At 46.1% G+C, this 18747-nt stretch overlaps 1 protein-coding gene and 1 long non-coding RNA gene across 2 annotated transcripts in view; both read right to left on the reverse strand.

Moving 5' to 3' along the window:
• Positions 1–258: 258 nt before the first annotated feature.
• LOC309343157 overlaps positions 259–18747 on the reverse strand; it is a 103544-nt gene continuing 85055 nt past the window's right edge. Inside the window, exon 2 of the long non-coding RNA XR_014157125.1 lies at positions 259–1323. This is a non-coding gene — a long non-coding RNA (uncharacterized lncRNA). The remainder of the gene's footprint in view (positions 1324–18747) is intronic.
• SYNPO2L (synaptopodin 2 like) overlaps positions 2192–18747 on the reverse strand; it is a 35090-nt gene continuing 18534 nt past the window's right edge. The window contains exon 4 of the mRNA XM_081864242.1: positions 2192–7158. Coding sequence (XP_081720368.1) covers positions 4832–7158 — 2327 coding nt within the window. The 3' untranslated portion in view covers positions 2192–4831. The remainder of the gene's footprint in view (positions 7159–18747) is intronic.

The following is an 18747-nucleotide window of genomic DNA, read 5'->3' on the forward strand; positions in this document are numbered from 1 at the left end:
TGTGGCTGTCCAGTCATTGGTGGACTAAAATGCTCATCATCCCTGACCAGCGGTTCCCTATGCCTGAAAACGCAGCTTATTACATGAGCAGCATCAATGCTACTTAAATGTCGCCTTCTCTCATTATCTTAGACTGGCAGCTTAGCGTAATGCAGAGTCACTTTGACTGAATGTAACAGCATTGGTTCAAGTGTGAAGATGTTTTGGGATCACACCGTGAAAGCAACTGAAAATGAAAGAGGCAAATGAATGCAACGGTTAAAGTGCGTATCAGAAATTTATTCCTCAGCACAAGCAGTTGTAAAGTGACTTTTAACTTCAAAAATAAAATGAAATAAAAATATTTCCAAAAGAACAGAACAAAGTTTTCTTACTGCTTGAGATGTACAGCCCTGTGTATTTCAGGATGTTGCTGGCAGGTTCGTTTCTTGGATGTGAAATTTGAACACCCTCCTGGAGAAGCAAGAGAGCTGCCGGTTTAAATAGTAAACAATGACAAGGTATCTGACAAAGGGTAATGTGAAAATTTCACTGATGTGGTTTCCAGCTGGGTTGTGTGTGACCGTGAAAATGACAGAAGCCTCATCAAGAGCTCCTCCAAATGCCTTGCTCCCAACTCTTGTTCTGTATTCTAGCTCCCGGTATTGCTTCCTAAGCTGTTCTGAATTCTAGATCCTGGTTTCACTTCCTAAGCTGTAAGATTGGACTTGGAACCTTTCTAGAGCACAGACTGGCTCGACAGGGGCTGTTATGCAGAAGAGAGCTACTGGATCCCTTCCTCTAGTGTGCTCTCTTCTCAGGCTTCTTGCAAAGAGGCTGCCTCCCTCCACCATTTCACACCTCTTCTTAAATGATGAAAACCTGTGTCAGGCAGAAGGAATGGGAACAGCCTATCTTCTACATTCTCATGGTGCCCAGCACCCGTTTTCAAAGGTAAGCCTATCACTACCCTGATCCATACTTCCAGCCTGTACTAAGCCTTTCCAGGAGGGCTCTTAGTGAAAGGGCACCAAGAGAGCTTTTTCACCTTTGGTTGCTGCAGAGCAAGCCAGGCCTGGCAGGGAGGTTCTGCCACCATCACTACAGTGCTTCTTGCAGACAGTCAAGCAGCTGTTAAACACACAGGAGGCTCAAGAGGCAGAAACTGGCAACCTGCATTTCACAGCACAGCAACTTTGAGAAGTATGTCCCAGTGATCAACCCTACCTCCCCAGGCCTGATTTTGCTAGGTCTCAACACTCAAACTTGGCTGCATAAGGTCAGCAAGACTACACAGAGGCTGAGGCCTCCCAAATTTATTTGACCTTGGGCCTAAGTACATATCTGGATGTGTAAACCGCACATTATAAACCACCCTTGTGCTCCATCTGTCTCCCTCTTGAATGACAGGTTTGCATTCTTCAGACTTAGTATTCTTCAATGTATTTTATATCTATCTACTCTTCCTTGAACCTATCCACCCTCTTGCACTTGGAGCCCTACCTCAAACACCATCGCCTGCTGAAAGGATAACTTCCTGCAACAGACAGCTGAGATCAGGCCTGTGTTCTTCAACATTGTGTCTCAAGATGTTGTTGGCCTCCTACACCCATAATCTCTTACAGCTGGCTAAGGTGGCTGGGAATGGTGGGAGTTTGTAGTCCAACAATATCTAGACTCCATCTACAATAAGATAAGAGTGCACCAAACTGTTACGGTAACAGGCAGTGACAGGGCATTGGGTCTTTGCTATCACCTGACTCACAGGATCAGGAGCATTCTCATATATACAGTATACAGTGGTGCCTCGCAAGACGAAATTAATTCATTCCGCGAGTCTCTTCGTCTTGCGGTTTTTTCGTCTTGCGAAGCACGGCCATTAGCGGCTTAGCGGCTTAGCACTATTAGCGGCTTAGCGGCTATTGGCGGCTTAGCGGCTTAGAAAAGGGGGGGGAGGGGAAAAAACTCGCAAGAACTCGCAAGACGTTTTCATCTTGCGAAGCAAGCCCATAGGGAAATTTGTCTTGCGAAGCACCTCGAAAACGGAAAACTCTTTCGTCTAGCGAGTTTTTCGTCTTGCGAGGCATTTGTCTTGCGGGGCATCACTGTATATGTATTTGTGTGTGTGTATCTTCTCCAACCAGCAGGGAGTAAGGAATCGGCATCTCAGCTGCTTTTTGAGCCTCATGATAACTGGCCAAAACATATGCTTTTCTCCATGCTACAAGCCTTATTCAGCTGCTCAGTCTCCTCATGTGCAAACACATAGGGCTCTAAATCACATGGGGAGCCTCCCCACATCAGAACTTCACCCCCAAAACTCACAAATGGCTCTAAACTGTGCAGCAATGATGCACCATGGGAAGTCATGGGCCTAGTCAATTCACCCTCACTCAGTGCTATTTTTCTAGAAAAAGAAATGCCAGAACTCACCTCCCTTGCTCTCTTATAATGACAATGGCACCCACCTGAGAGGTGCCAGAACGGAGTTTCAGTGAGTTCCGGCTGGGAAAAAAGTCCTGCCCTCGCTTCTCTCTGAGTAGAGACTGAATGCCCCAAGAGTACAAACAATTAATTAGACCCCTGCTTCTGCAGGCACTGGTGGCAGGGGAACAGTGGCCTGCCCCTTGTACTTTGGTGTTTTACCTGGGCCTCCATACAAATAATACATTGTGAACTGGCCTGGACAGTGGCCAAGATAAGCCAGGCAAGGTCTAGTTTGTGTGGGAATCAGGTATACACTGTGCAGCATTTTGTTAAAGGGATCTCCCTACCATCATATTAAATATCTGGGGGACAGGGGCTGGGTTTGCTTCATACCTTACCTAGTTATTTTCTCGTGCAAATGGGTAAAGAGGCCAAACTCAGAAGCTTCAAGTTATGCTGACAGAAATTAAAGATATTGCATTGATTAATGCCATCTCTGCCCCCCCCCGACTTTCTTGGTTTTGGTATGGCCACCGCCTGCTTCTGAGGATGCAAAAAACACCCCAAGCATATCCAGGGCAGTTTTTCCAGCAAGCTGCCTGTTCTATCCCTTCCTGGCTTTGAGTACCGGTAGATATACAACTCCTAGCCATCCCTTTCCCCCCTGCTAGCTTTCATTGACCTGGGAGAGTCTACAAAAACTGGCCCTGGAATTGCATTTCCAGTTGCTAGCTTGTCAGACATTGGACCAAGCATCTGAGATACAGGAACGCCTTTAAACTCTGTCCTGTGGACTCTGAAAACCACTCCCACACTTGCTCACATATTCCTCCCTCCCACTTACAGTGTCCTATTCTAGCAAGAGATTAATGTCAAACCTTGCACTCCTAAATTCCACACTTGGTCTTCCTTTCATTTTTCTGAAAGGGTTCTCCTTCTCTGGTGCTTCGACACACAATATTGTCCGGTTTCTGACCAATGCAAATTGGCTACTAAGCAGAGAGAGAGATAGAGAGAAGATCTTCCCTGCATTTTCACACACCTTCACCCCACTACTGCCATAAAGAAGTAGTCATTTGACTGCCTTGCTGCCTCTGTGCCTCTTTCACCTCGAATTCTCATCTCATGCTGCTTTTCAGCCCTTGCAGTCCTGCACAGCCTCTCGTTCAGCTGTTCAGAGGAGGACCAGGAAACTTTGAGGAATTTGTGTCTCCTGTCTCATTTAATTACATAGCAAATGGCACACACATCTGTTCCAACCAGTTGCTTTCAAACTTTCTATCTGACTTATCTGTTGAAGAAGCAGATGATTCTGGGGCATAGTCTTGGGGCATTTCAAGAGAGAACGGCATGTTACAAGGCAAATGTCATGCCTGGCAGTCGCCATATTTGCTTCATAATGCTAATGTGGAGACAGAGATATAACACAGGGATAATGAGGAAATGCCTGCTAAGCCTTTCCTGTAAATGTAAAAGGGAAAGTGATTTTCTGTTGTGAACCACCTTGGGATCTTCAGATGAATGGCCATATACAAACTTAAGAAATAATAACAACAATTTGCATTTCCTTGGAAAACTTTGGCTGTGCTACAGCATTGCTCTCAGTTAAGGCAGGGCAAAGACTGGGTATCTTACGCCTAGCATGAGCGGAAACTTGCAATACATCACTGGCTGCCTCCCCAAGGAACTCACAAAAGGCTTCCAAGACAATCCTGTTTGGAAGAGAGTGATGAAAACTTTGAATTTGTGGGCTTTAGCAGGCAGATGTTGAGAGACAATTAGGAGGGTCCATCCATGCCTCTGCGACTGCTTCTTTTCCACCTTACCACCACGCTCACGCTACACGGGGCTTCCAGATGATGAGGCGAGGAGCTGTTCTCAGACATAAAAATGCACTTGCTTACAGCTGCACAGCACTGCTTTTCCTAGGGCGGTTATGAATCTTGCTGCTACGTGAATGGCAAACCCTTCTATCGTTGCTACTTTTCTCTTGCTCCAGCCACACACAGTTAAATCCCTTGGAAACGTCGCAAGTCCAAAAAGTGGATAGTTCAGTGATTCAGAAAAGGAGGCTGCTTGCCTCCCATTTGGCTTCATTGTCCTAATTTACAGGAACTCAACTTAAACAGAAAAGGGAGGGGAGGAGCTAAAGGTAACTATTCTGTTCAAACGCATGCCTTGCGCGTGTGGGCCATCTCAACACATTACTACACGGCAGCAAACCTGGGTTTGCCACAAAGTGGGAACTCAGCAGTGAGCTGCAGCCAATCGTAGCTCTCTGGTGGGTGCACTTTTAGGATAAACTGCTGCATTTACACTTTAAATTTGAAGATGTACGTCCCCCCCAACCCTTAGGTGTACACCTAAAAAACCACAATGTGTGAAGAAGCCCACTGATGGGGATTGGGGAAGCGTTATTTCTTTTTCACTGGTGACCAGAACCTGGTCTCCAGATGTGTGCCTGCATCCCAGTTTGCGCAGCTGAGAACCTGGGTCTCGCTACCTGGAAACTGGAGGATGAGGAGGGTCGGCTTGGGGAAGGCCCCCTGCCTGGCTGGCTGAGGTCAGGGGAGCTTAGATACTGTGGGGGAGCCACCTGGAAGGGCCCTGGGGAAGCGGGTGCAGAGATGGAGGTCATTTCTGTCCTCCACACAGGCTCATCCAACGTGGTGGCAGAGCGGGGGGCCAGCACCGTAGGGGCCATGCTGCTGGAAGCCGGCGCTGGAGCAGGTGTGGAGAAGCGGCGGATCTCATAGGTCCGGGCTGTTTTCACGGGCACTTGCTTGGCCGGGGTGAAAGACAGGCTGGACTGCTGGCTTGCGGAGGAGGCCTGGACGTCAGAGCCTGGCACATCCCCGAAGCAGAACATGGCGGACTTCAGCTGGTACGGCTGGTGGCGCATGAAGTCGATGGCCTTGATCCCCGATTTCTGGCTGGGCCCCTTTTTCACTTTGCTCTCTGCCTTGCTGGCCTGCGACCTGCTGGCTGCCAGGGGATAAAACGGAGAGAGCAGTGGGTTGTAACCAATGGGGGGTGGGGCGCGGATGTTGGGGGAGTACTTCCAGGAGGAAGGCAGGGAAGGGGTCGGGGATGGGGTTCTGGCCTTTGGGGCCGGTGTTAGAGCAGACTCCACAACAAACTTGTCCATGCGGCTCTGTCGCTTGGCAAAGAGCTCTGCCCCTTTCCCCTTCAAATGGGATATGTCGTTGGCAGAGGAGGAGCCGTTCACCAGTCCGCCAGAGGCCTTTGACTGCTGGGGCTTAGGAGCTACTGGGGGCGGGGTCTTGAATTTCCGGCCTGAGGCTTGCATGAAGTTGCAGGCTTCGGCCCCCAGGCTGAGGAAGTCCTCCTCGGGCCCAGACTCAAAGCCTGCCCCGTGGTGGTCTCCTTTGGGCTTTTCGTCCAGGTTCTGCACTAGAGACAGCAACTCGGGGTTGGGGGAATTCTTCTTCTTCTCCTCCGCAGTCTTGAACATGGGCTTCTTGCTGCTCCGCCGGCGAGCTTCCTGCAAGATACCCGTTCTGGGAGCCGGAACTGCAACTCTCTGTTCCCTGGAGGCAAAGGGCTCAGAAGCAGGCCGTGAGATGGCCGGCGCTACAGCAGTGAAGGGCTGGGAGAGGGGCTGCTGTTGGACCGGGCTGATGTACAAAGTCGAAGAAGCCGTCTCTTGGCCTTGGGAAGGCAGCAATGGCGGGGGTGTAGCAGCGACAGCCTCTGCAGCTGGCTTAGAAGGTGCCGATAGGTATATGGAAGCTGTGGAGGTTCGGGGTGTGTTGGAGGGTGGCTTGGCCTCCGCAGAATTTCCAGGCCCTGAGAGTTGCACCAACGATGGAGGGGTTGGGATATACAGAGACACAGAGGCACTTGCTGGGCCACTAGGCTGCACTGCCATGGGAGCGGCAGGAAGCTGAGTGGTCCCTGGAGTGACAGGGGAGAAAGGAGGCGCCGCTGTTCTCTGTCCACCAAAACTCTCACTGCTTTTCCTTGGTGTAGATGGTCTGAACACGACAGAGGAAGTCATAGGACGTTGCCCGGGAAAACCGGGAGTGAAAGGTCGGGCGGATCTGTTGAAGATGCTGGTGGCACTTGGCGAGTTCGGGGAGCCCACACCTCCTCCTCCGAAGATGCCTGATGGAGACTGGAGTTGAGCAGGACTTGGTGATGGCAGCTGGCTAGAGACCTGTACAGCTTCTAATTGGACACTCAGAGGGGCCCTTTCTGCCTTCTGTGGAGTGGGGGCTTCATTGTGTAACACGTTATGCACTTGAAGGACAGGTGGAGGTGGGGGCTGTTCTTCTGGCTCATGAGTAGGGACTCTCTCCACAGTATGTTCACCAGCCTTCTGCCTTTGCTGCTCAAACAACTGCGCCCCCCTGCCTGATACTCCGCTGAGGCCTTGTTGAGCCTGATCCTGCTCGTGGGCAGGAGGCCCCTTGGGCTTCTCAATGTCAAGGTAAGTATTGTCCCAGTCTGAGTGGTTTGTTAGGCTCCGGGCATCAGAGAAGCCTTCCTCGTCAAACTCGGATTCGCTGGTTGGGAAGACGCCGTCCTCTTCGTCATAGCAGCGGTCTTCATCAACACTTCCAAAGCTGACCAAGGTGTACTTCTTTGCCCTCTGGCGGCGCTTTTTGAACATCAGGACGCCCTTGGAATGGGGGTTGGGCGCATCTGTCAGCAGGGATGCTATGGTTCGGCATTTGGTTTTGGCTTCTTTCACATTCTTTTCCTGCATACTCTCACTGCGATGAAGCTCTGCAAGGAACAGTGACAAAAAGAGAGGCACAGTCAGGCTACTGTGGGGAATCTGGTTGGAAAGCCAAGCCTGCCTTATGTTCATATGTGTAAAATACAGTACTTATTCACACTGTAGTAAACCATGGAACTCTCTCCCACAGGAGGCAGTGGTGTCTACCAGCTTGGATGGCTTTAGAAGAGGATTAGACAAATTTGTGGAGAAGGTTATCAACAGCTACTACCATGATGGTTTGCTTTGCCTCCACAGCCGGAGACCGTATCCTTCTGTATATCAGTTGCTGAAAACTGCAGGAGGGGAAAGTGCTCTTACACTCAGGACCTGCTTGCGGACTTCTCACGGGCATCTAGCTGGCCACTGTGAGAGCAGGATGCAGACCTAGATGGCCCGCTGGCCTGATTCAGCAACCTCTTCTTATGTTCTTAAGAGTTACCTATCAACATGAGGAATGTTCTTGCCCCTCCTGCTAACTATTACCAGTACGGTGCCAGGTATTCAGGTAATGTGGGGATATCAGAGCTGGCTGGATAGGGGAAAATAGAAAACTTCTGACATTGGCTCTTCCAGTTTGGATCTGAGGTTTGGAGAAAAATCAAGGTCACAATTTCCCACTGCCTGTGGTAGTCCAAGACAGGTTTCATAGGACTGAGGCTGGGTCTACGCATGCAGAGTTGAGTAGGGTGTACCATGTCAGGCTCCAGGTGGGCGACTTTTGAGATGAGCCCCCACAAATAGCTTCCAGGAAGTGGAAACACCTCCTCCCCTGGCAGACCAAAGTGAAAGGTCCCTTTCGACTCTACAATTCTATGATTCTTGCTCAAGTAGCCCCCTTCCTGCGCTGTGCTAGTTTTCTATTAGAATGTAAACCACTTCAAGTCTTTCCCCCCTACAATCAAGCAATATATAAATTCAAACAAACAAACAAACAAATAAATGTAAAGCAGCATGTAAAAATATGATCTTCCATTTGCAGATATCTGAAATGGTATTTTTCTGCCACCTCATTTTGTTGCATGTGCTGCTCAAGCAAAAATGTCCTCTACTCCAGCACAGAGAAGCATAGTATGTGTGTTTGTAACAGAGAGAATTTTAGTGGGGATGAGTGGGGCAGGGGGGAGAGAGGTCAGAAGACAACAAGCCAAGGGCGTGCTGCAAGGAGAGAGCACATGATGGGAGCCACGAGCGGATACACGATTCCAAACACATTTCATCACCTTAAAGAAGAAAATGATGCCTTGTCAATTGCAGTCAAGGCTATCATCCATCTCCATTTCTCTGCTGAAGAGTTTCTGGAATCTGAGGGGGTAACTTGATGGAAAACATTTAAAATAAAAACGGGGGGAAATATTTTTCCGATGGATTTTTCTTGACGTTTAATCAATGGTCCAAGATAACCATAGTGAAACATTTTCACGTGTGAGACTTAAATTGCCTGTAAAATGATTCTTAATGAAAATTAACTCCAGTGTAGTCAGTGTGTGCATTCCGTTTCTTGTCTCTCCCTCATCATGCATGAACAGTATTCATAGGAGACATTAAAAAAATAAATAGGAAGGAGTCTCAAACACATTTTTAATATCATGTTTAAAATGCCCTAAGAGAAAAGGCAGCACTTCCTGCTTCAGCCTCCTCTCATTTTTTTCCTCCTTCTCCTCCCTTTGCTGCTCCATCCATTCTAAAGGCACAACCATTGAGATACAGGCTGTTCTGGAATGTTATCCATTCCACTGTTGGGCACACTGAAGGTCAAGACGAGTGACAGACAAATCTGTGGGAACAGAAGGTGCTGAAGATACCAACAGGGCTCTATACACCTCATAAAAAAATCACGGAATGTACAAAGTACAATGGAAACAATAGCTGAAATTCCAATAAACCTGAAATCTTCTGTGTTTAATAATCATGTAAGATCAGACCAAGGATCCATCTAGTTCAGCATCCTTTTTCCAAAGGTAGCTGTTTCCAAGTAGCTCAGGGATGGAGACAGCATTGTCTGCCCTCCTCACCTCTGCATGTGGAGATCCCCAGTAGCCATCATGACTAATAGCCAATGAGTTTTCTCCCCACCATGAGTCACTCTCTCTAGTCACCCTCCAGAGCAAGCCCCTCCAAGGGGCCACCCCAATATTTTGTGGGAGCAAATTCCATAAAATCACTGTGCATCTTTTTTGAAGGCATGCTTCCTTTTCCTTGTCCTGAATCAACCACCAATTATTTTCATCGGCACTGTTTTACCTTCTTTACGGCCATTATAATTTAGTGATCACATCAGGCAACTAGTCACTGCACAACTGACAGGATGTTTAAAGCCCCTTCCAGCTGGTTCTCCTCATTCCACTTCCTACTGTCCAAAAATTCAGCTACCTTTCACCTACAGCTTCCTTCCACAGCAATACAAACCATCTGAAAGCAAAGCCCCTTATGCCAAGTGGAGCCTCTGTCTGTGAGGAGGCTTGCAAAAGTTTGGCATGCAAAATAAACTGGTACCTGCATATGGTTGGTCCAAGCTCTTGAAAGCAACATCTAGTCCCGGAGAGAAGGGCATGTCACACACTCTTAACTCACAGCTCTCCATAAACAGAGGGAGAAGCAGAACAGCTCCCTTCTGGAGCAGAACCAAAACCTTAAAAGAGCCCAGGCCCTTTGCCTGCAGCTCCACTAGCCTTTTAAAGCCTCTCTTTTGTCTCCTCGACATTGCTGCTGAAAGCCATGAGGTAACTCTCTCTATTTTTACCCCCCAGGCATCATCACTAAACAGTGTGATGGACATTGTCAACTGTCAAACACTTGCTCCACTTCCCATCCTCCTCCCATAGATGGGGTTTAAAATAGGACATGTCCCTTGCCACAAATGTTTCCACACTTGCGCTCTGGAGAGGGGACTCTTTGAGTCACTGAGCATGAAGGCACTAAATCCAAAAACACTGTCATCTTTCCTGATACTCAGGCATGCTTCACAAATGGCATTTTTCTGATACAGTCATTTGCAAAGGATAACATCGGTGTAGATTTCTCCAAATGGAGATGGGCCATTCATCACCATTAAGAAGTTTAAAACAGGCATCAATTGACCACTGTGGAAGGATGCCTGCATAGGCCTGGCAGAACAGAAAAGTTTTCAGCAGGCGTTCAAAAGTTGAAACGGCTGAAGCCTGTTGAATCTCTTTTGGCAAAGGACTGGGCTGATCACTAAAGATTTGGTTTCTTGTTGTTTCCAAATGAGGCTCATCAACTCGGGGAACAACCAGAGATGCTGATCTCAGTGACTGAGCTGGGATATAAGGGTTCAGGTGATCCCTGGGGTACCTTGGACCTAAATTGTAGCTGGCAAACCAGCCAGAGCTGGAAAAAGGCACTCCGAGCCACTGAGGCCACCTGAGCCTCCACTGACACTGCTGAATTCAGCAGCATCCGCAAGCTGCGAACCTGCTCTTTTCTGTAGAATGCAATTCCATCCAGGTAGGAACAGAAAACTGAAGTCAGTTTTCCCAGTGGCCATTCTACAGATCAGAAGGATGCCATGGTCAATGGTACAGAAAGCCATGGGGAGATCAAGCAGGAGAAGCAAGGTCACAGTCTGCTTGTCCCTCTCACAATAGGTAACATCCCTCAGAGCAACCAAGACTGACTCTGGCCTGAAACCATGTCTAAATAATTAGTCATAAATGGAGCAGACATGTGAATAAAACAAACAAACATGACTGCCTTCATATCTTAGTTGGACCCTGGGCAACTGACCTACTGGAGTTAAAAGAGGATTGTTTCCCATCTTGGAGTTATGTTTCCTTTGTTTTAAAACATCAGGAGGTGGCCACAACGGAATGTGGGATCCCAGGCTATTCCTAAACTGCTAAGAAGAATGTCCCAGTCTGCCCCAGGAAAACCCACAATCTGCTTCTGAATTGGAGCAAATGACAATCCATGGAAAACCCGGTTGCAACTTGCTCTGATCAGTGGTAAAACATGGCTTTCCCCAGGGAAAGCATGCCAGGGGAAGAAGAAAGATAAACCACACACACACACACACACCTGCTTGGACCTGGACAGGGAAAGTCCGGATCTGTGCCTAGAAAAGTGGCAAAAAAGTAAGCATGGATGAGCCCTTAGTGGTGCCTCACTTTCCAGATGTTACACAATTATCAACATGCTCCCTGTTCTAACAGCTGTAGCTGAGTATGAGATTTTTTAGGAGGGATAAATTTGAATTGGCAAAGTAACGTGGAATCACCAAGGAAGAACCCTCCTGATGGGAGAATTATAAGACTGGAATTTATCAGCAAAGGTAAAATATATATAGCCCCAGCTCTTCCTGCTACAATGTACTGCCGGAACAATGCAAGGATCCATTGTGAGATCAGGATAAGGAAAGGGTGTAATAGGTGTTTTCCTCTCTCTGGACCAGGTAGTTCCTCCACTATTTCCCATCATGAACTTTGTAGGGGGAGAAGGTGGAAGGGTGTCTACTGCACTGTTTGTCACAAAAATGTCTGCATGCATTACTGTGTGATATTGGCTGGACATACACTGCCTCCCAAAAGCACCAAATTCTTCTTATGTATTTCTGACTACTGTCAAAGTGACATATGCTGTCATATAACATCAGGGCCTCCATTTAACACAGCTACTCAACACAAGCAGCTTTGATTTTAGAACACCTGAAATTACTGCAATGTGAATCAGGAGCACATCATGGCCTCATTTCCCTTCCAGTTTTATATGAAAGCAAGTGGAATAGCACTGTGGGATGGTGTTGGACTGCCTAATATCTCCAATACTTTCCAGCATGTTACTAGAGTTCATAGAAACCCCTTGTCCTAGTATAAGATCTAGACCGTGACAATGCCTGAGAAGGGGAGGTCCATGCAAGCAGCAGTTTATTTAACCATGTAACTAAGTTCTCTGCAGCTCAATCTCACTCCCCATTGAAAATAAAGAACATATAACCTTTACAGAATGACATAGTCATATGAACCACTTTTTACATCAGCCAGAGATTAAGCAACATTGCAGTACAACCTCAAAGCAAACAACTCCAAAGGCTGGACTATTTATAGTACAGGACGAATTGTGAAAGTCTGTCCATATCAACGGAAATTCACTGCAATAGCAGATCGACAGGTATTTGATAAAGGCAAGGGTTCTCTGATAAAGGCTGAAAGAGAGTGATCTGTATGTTTTCATGAAGTATATATAGCAGTGTGTAAATCAGTGTATGTAGACACAGGAGTGAAAAACATATTGAGCCTGTAGAATATGATGAGCGTAATCAAGTTTTAACCCAGTCAGTAGATTTCTATTAGTGAGATATTTGAATTTGAAGTGAAAAAGATTGGAATGTTTTACAGAACAGATGATGTCCTGTGCTTTGCTGAATTTTTAACTCCTACAAAACACTTTGCGCATGATCCAGCAAAGCTAAGAACTTGGTTGTCTCATGCGTTTCAGCTGCAGAGTTAATCACATGTGCTTACATCATTTCAATCAAAATCTACTGGATTTAAATGTGCTTAAAGTTGGCTAGATCATGCCCTATTCATTTTGACCCTGTTCATATCCTTACATATGATCCATAAAGAGTAACTGATGCAGTATAGGAAGAACACATTCTCAATATAGCCAAAGTTGAGTGAACTTTGGCAGGCAAAACAATTTTTCCACGGCAGTTGTCACAGTGAACACAGAGAGCCAAATATAAGAGGTTAGAGAATAAGAGCAGCTGCATGTCCTTTATATGTGCAAGGTAGAGTGTGTGTGTGTGTGTGTGTGTGTGTGTGTGTGTGTTTAAAAACAACAAGAAGAAGCTACCACAAAGGTCCTTTGGACCCCAAAGCATCCCCCAGCCTGTTCAAAAACAGCAGATGTGTTACGGGGCACATTCTATGTCCTGCCCATAAAAGTCCCAGGTGTGCCATCCAGCAAGGGCAAGGCCTCCCGTGCCCCCAACTGTTTCAGGACGTAGCTTCTCAGGGAAAAGCCAGCTTGAACACACTCCTTAAAATAAGCAGCGGTTCGAATGGATGTGGCAAACTGAACTTAAGACGGGAAAGATGAGAAACTGAAATCAACAGATTTCCCCATTTCTAGTCCTGAGGCACCAAGTATACTACTACTACTACTAATCATAATTTTATTATTTATACCCCGCCCATCTGGCTGGGTTTCCCCAGCCACTCTGGGCAGCTCCCAACAGAACGCTAAACTTCAAACATTAAAAACTTCCCTAAACAGGGCTGCCTTCAGATGTCTTCTAAGTAAATGGGAGATGAACCAGAGAACACCATTTCACACTCTGTGACACGTGAGACATGCTGTACTGCATGGTTAGGCAAACTAAGGCCCGGGGGCCGGATCCGGCCCAATCGCCTTCTAAATCCAGCCCACGGACGGTCTGGGTATCAGCGTAGAATGTGTGCTTTTATTTAAAATGCATCTCTTGGTTATTTGTGGGGCACAGGAATTTGTTCATTTTCTTTTTTAAAAAAGACAGTCCGGCCTCCCACAAGGTCTGAGGGGCAGTGGACCGGCCCCCTGCTGGAACAGTTTGCTGATCCCTGCTGTACTGTGTCTGCAGCTCCACCATAGCTGCCCTCCACAAGTTCCGCAGAGCTCAGGAAGGCATGGCAGCTGAAGAAAGATCAGAAGAAAGAGGAAGTAGCTACAGCAGGAGTCAAGACTGCCCTCACACCCATTTTCCCTGCTCAGCTCCTCAATGCCATGCTAAAAACTGCAGAAGAATGCAGTCCGGTGTGACTTTATTGATTACACAAATAATGAGGTATATGGTGGATCAGTACCCAGAGTTTACAGCACAGTCGAGTGAAGGAAATACATATTTTATACATATTCCCCCCCCCCAATAAATTCAAATCATTATTGATACAAAATACTTTTACTTATGGTCATCAATCTAACCAATAAACATTACTACACATCGTTTCATATCTGTAATAATTTTAATGATTTTGGTATATAAACTTCAATGCAACTATGTTTATATATTCAGAAATGTTTATTTGAGTGTTTTTTGTTGTTTTATTTTTATGTAATTGTTGCATGTCATATGTCTAATGTAGACAATGATCTATCTTGACACAACCATTTAAACAGTTTAAAGATGAAAATGAACATAAACTATGTTACAAAAAAATAAATAGGAAGCTATTGTTATTCTCTTGGACCCAGCAAATCTTCTAAGCTCTACTGCTTGGACCCAACCCTGGCTTCAGCCAGGTCCCAGAATTTTTGAAATTAAAAGCTGGCAACCCTGTAAACAGACTGCTTATTATTACTTGTTTATTATTATGCCTGAATAGCTAGTCACTGGATGTTGTACAAATAGAATTAATTGGAGAGGATGATTAAGGAAGGAGATGGATTCACTTTGGATGGAAAGAAGATAAAATGATTTGGGGTTTCATAAAGAGAAGAGTTCGTTGATGGAAAGAAGAGATAGAGATAAATGGGGTTTTTTTTGGGGGGGGCAATTAAACGAAGGGAAGGATTTGGATGGAAGCAGGGAGTTAAATAAACAACAAAGAAATAAAATAAATATGCAATGGGAATTCTGGGGAAGTTATTAAAAGGGCTTCAATTTTCTACTTCAGCCGTACCTACATTTTTGCTTTGGTCACACTCAATTTACCATGTGGCCCTTGCCTGAAAATGGTTAGCCACCCCTGCAATTCAGTGCGTATATGAAATAGAACAGATCAAAAAAGATACCGCTATAAGGAGAGGGGAAGGGGCACAGAAGGCAGAATGAAGGGAGAAGAGTGAGATTCTTTGGGAATGTGGTCTAAGCCCTGTTTCAAGGGGGAGAGATGGCTGAATGTCAGGAGGCAGAGGAAGTACTCAAGGTTTAGCAAAGAGGAACATATTGACAGAAGGATGTAGGGCAAAAGAGAAAGATGGGGAAGAGTGAAGGGATTTAAAAGCAAGAAGTAGTATTGTAGCTTAAATTGAATCCAGTAAAGAAAAAAGTAGTCAATGAATAAAGAGTTAAACAAAGATGAAATGTAGGCAAGCCAGCAACTAAACCATTAAGTACCGTAGTAGTCAAAAAGAGGGAACAAAAAGAGAAGGTTGGCAATATTTAAAAAGTCAAAAATGGCAGTAACTTATATACAATAAATTTTTAAAAAGAAAGAGAGGAATGAAATAGGACTCCAAAGTTTCATGCTTGGGAAGAAGGAACTGTAGAAGAATTAAACAGAATGATGAGAGAAAAAGATAGATGCAGAAGGAGGGCAGGTCAATAGCTGATTTATAGACTGTTTTTCGATAAAGCTCCTTTAGTGTCTCCTCTGGCTACATGTACCATAGGTCCCTGGATACAAAACACAGACTTTGTATACACTGACTAGTCTGTAGAACAAAAATTGAGTTTTTCCCAATCCAGAATTATTCATGCTCATCCTTAGCACGTTGCTTTTAATCTAGATTGTTTCTAGATCCTGCTGTCCACAAGGCTGGGTGGGGTTGCTTGATATGCTAGTGGGGTGGGAGAGCTGGGGGTGGGGAATTGTATCTGGCAACCAATGTGCCGCTTTGGTTCCAGATAGTACATAGGTAGATGAGTCTAATAAGCCCATTTTCATGGCCCTCTAGTGGTTGTGGTGGCCCATTTAACAAAAGTATTGTATTTTTCATTATTTCTGGAGGTTTATACTCGATTCTGACCAAACTAAGCCTCCTTGAGCAAAATAAACATCAAGATTAGCTCCCCCTGCCCAAATATCATAGAACCATAGAATTGTAGAGTTGGAAGGGACACCCAAAGGTCATCTAGTCCAACCCCCTGAAGATATGACCCTATAACTTTCACCCCCCAATTTGATTTAACGGCATCAAACATGAAAGAAAAGCAAATACTCAGAGTGTACTTCATGTTTTAAAGAGGGAAACAACCCTCCCACTGTATATAGTTCTCATGATTCAGACTGTCACTAAAGAAAAAAAATCATAAATAAACTGTCTCATCTAGGCCTGAGTGTTACATATAATTGAGTGCATGAAGTATCAGCCACAGTAACAAATGTACTGTGTGAACAATACAGGGAAAACAGTGTGTTTGTGCCCACCTAAGCTGTGTCCTAGTAGAATAATAAATGAATGAATGAATGAATGAATGAATGTATACTCCACCCATCTGACTGGGTTGCCCCAGCCACTCTTGGTGACTCCCAACAAAAAAGTATCAGACACTAAAACAGGATCAGACACTAAAAACTTCCCTGAACAGAGCTGACTTCAGATGTCTTCTAAAAGTTGTGTAGTTCTTTATCTCCTTGACATCTGACAGGAGGGCATTCCACAGAGAAGGTGCCACTACCGAGAAGGACATTGCCATGAGGAAACCACCAGAAGGCCCTCAGAGCTGGATCTCTATGTCTGGGCTGAAAAATGGGGATGGAGACCAGTGGTGTAGCGTGGGGGGTGCAGGGGGGCCCGGCCGCACCGGGCGCAACATCTGGGGGTTAGGGTTAGGGGGCGCAAATCCACGGGTTAGGGGGTGCAAATTACTTGCCTTGCCCCGGGTGCTGACAACCCACGCTACGCCACTGATGGAGACACTCTTTCAGGTATACAGGGCTGAGCTGTTTAGGGATTTAAAGGTCAGCACCAACACTTTGAATGATGCTCGGAAACAAACTGGGAGCCAATGTAGATGTTTTAGGACCAGTGTTATAGGCTCCCGGGGGCTGCTCTCAGTCACCAGTCTAGCTGGATTAGTTGTAGTTTCTGAGCCATCTTCAAAGGTAGCCCCACCTAGTGCATGTTGCTGTAGTCTAAACAGGAGATAACCAGGGCATGTGGCACTCTGGTGAGACAGTGTGCAGACAGGTACCAGATGCAGCTGATAGACAGCTACCCTGGACCTGTGCCTCCATGGACAGCTGTGAGTCCAGAATTACTCCTAGCCTTCACACCTGGTCCTTCAGGGGCAGAGTTACCCTGTTCAGGACCAAGGAGTCCCCTGCACCCGCCCACACTCTGCCCCCCGAGAAACAGGTTTTTTTTTTTGGCATTCAACCTCAGTCCAGAATAAATCAAGAGCAGCTGGGTGTTTCTTCTCCTCCCTACTCCTGCTGAGGGATTGTTTCTGCATTACAGCTCAGGATTGGAGGGGTAGGGAATGAATGGTGCACTCTTCAAAGTATAACTACAGATAAATATTATATGTGTAACCCATGTGCCAAAACTATGCAGGCACGCTTCAATTGCAAAAATTCCCCAATCAATAGTAGCACAAAAGCAGACTGTGTTGCATGTTCACTGGTTCTCTTCTTTACAGACAGCCTAGGAAGGCTAGATTGACTGAGGCTTCCTCAGAGATATACACAAAGGGAAATAAAGGTGTGTGTGAAAATGTGTGTGTACACATTTTTTTAAAGAAAAAAAGTAACTGATTTCAGATTCTTGTTCCTACAAGCAAATGCTAATTGTTTAGGAGGAGGAAGTGTGTCACATTAGGAGCTACCCTCCACTGTAAAGGTAAAGGGACCCCTGACCATTAGGTCCAGCCACGGACGACTCTGGGGTTGTGGCGCTAATCTCGCTTTATTGGCCGAAGGAGCCGGCATACAGCTTCCGGGTCATGTGGCCAGCACAACTAAGCCACTTCTGGAGAACCAGAGCAGCGTACGGAAATGCTGTTTACCTTCCCGCCAGAGCAGTACCTATTTATCTACTTGCACTTTGACGTGCTTTCAAACTGCTAGGTTGGCAGGAGCAGGGACAGAGCAACGGGAGCTCACCCCGTCGCGGGGATTCGAATCACTGACCTTCTGATCGGCAAGTCTTAGGCTCTGTGGTTTAACCCACAGCGCCACCTGCGTCCCGCCCTCACTGTAGCAACCAAAAATAATTTTTAAGAAATCATAGCACCACCTGCCTTGGGATTGCCCCACAACACAAAATACTTTAGTTATAGCACCCTCAGAAATGCTCCATAAGAAATAATCTGGCCTTCCTAGGACCCTTCTGACTCTGCCTATGAAAATAAGCCATGATGCAAGACATTGCTCACCCACTGCTAGGACTATCAAATAGCAGAGAACAGCTGGGCATGTGGTGCCTTGCTCAGCATTGGCCTCATGGCTGTGCATTATTCAAAAGAGAAAAATACTCCATCTGAGGTGGCTAAAGCTCCTGGGCTGGCAATTTAGGTTTGCCTGACTTACCTATTAGTAAGTCCCACGGAACTTACTTCTGACTAAACATACATAGGATTGCAGTGTAGATCACTCAGCTCTTGACTCTGAAATTTGATTCTTAATAAAATAAAATAAAATCTCCCCCACTTTGACAAGTGTTAAAGTGAAGTCAGGTGATTGGCAGCTGGGCTGTCCCACTCAACTGATGCACACAGGGTTCAATCCTACTTTCTACAAGGTTTTGTAGTATCAGTTAGTTTCCCTTCCAAAACATCCAAACCAAACAGAATTGAACAGCTTGTGAATCAGCTGGTGTGCTTGGGGGAGGTCCAGTCCTGCTGTCTGCAGCTACATCTCTACCTATGGTACACCTGACATCACATATGATGTCAGGTGTGGGCTGGTGGGCATTGTTTAGGAGAAATGGCCTTG

This window comes from Podarcis erhardii (genome assembly GCF_964252035.2).
Source record: "Podarcis erhardii genome assembly, chromosome: 5".
In the NCBI taxonomy this organism is placed as follows: domain Eukaryota; kingdom Metazoa; phylum Chordata; class Lepidosauria; order Squamata; family Lacertidae; genus Podarcis; species Podarcis erhardii.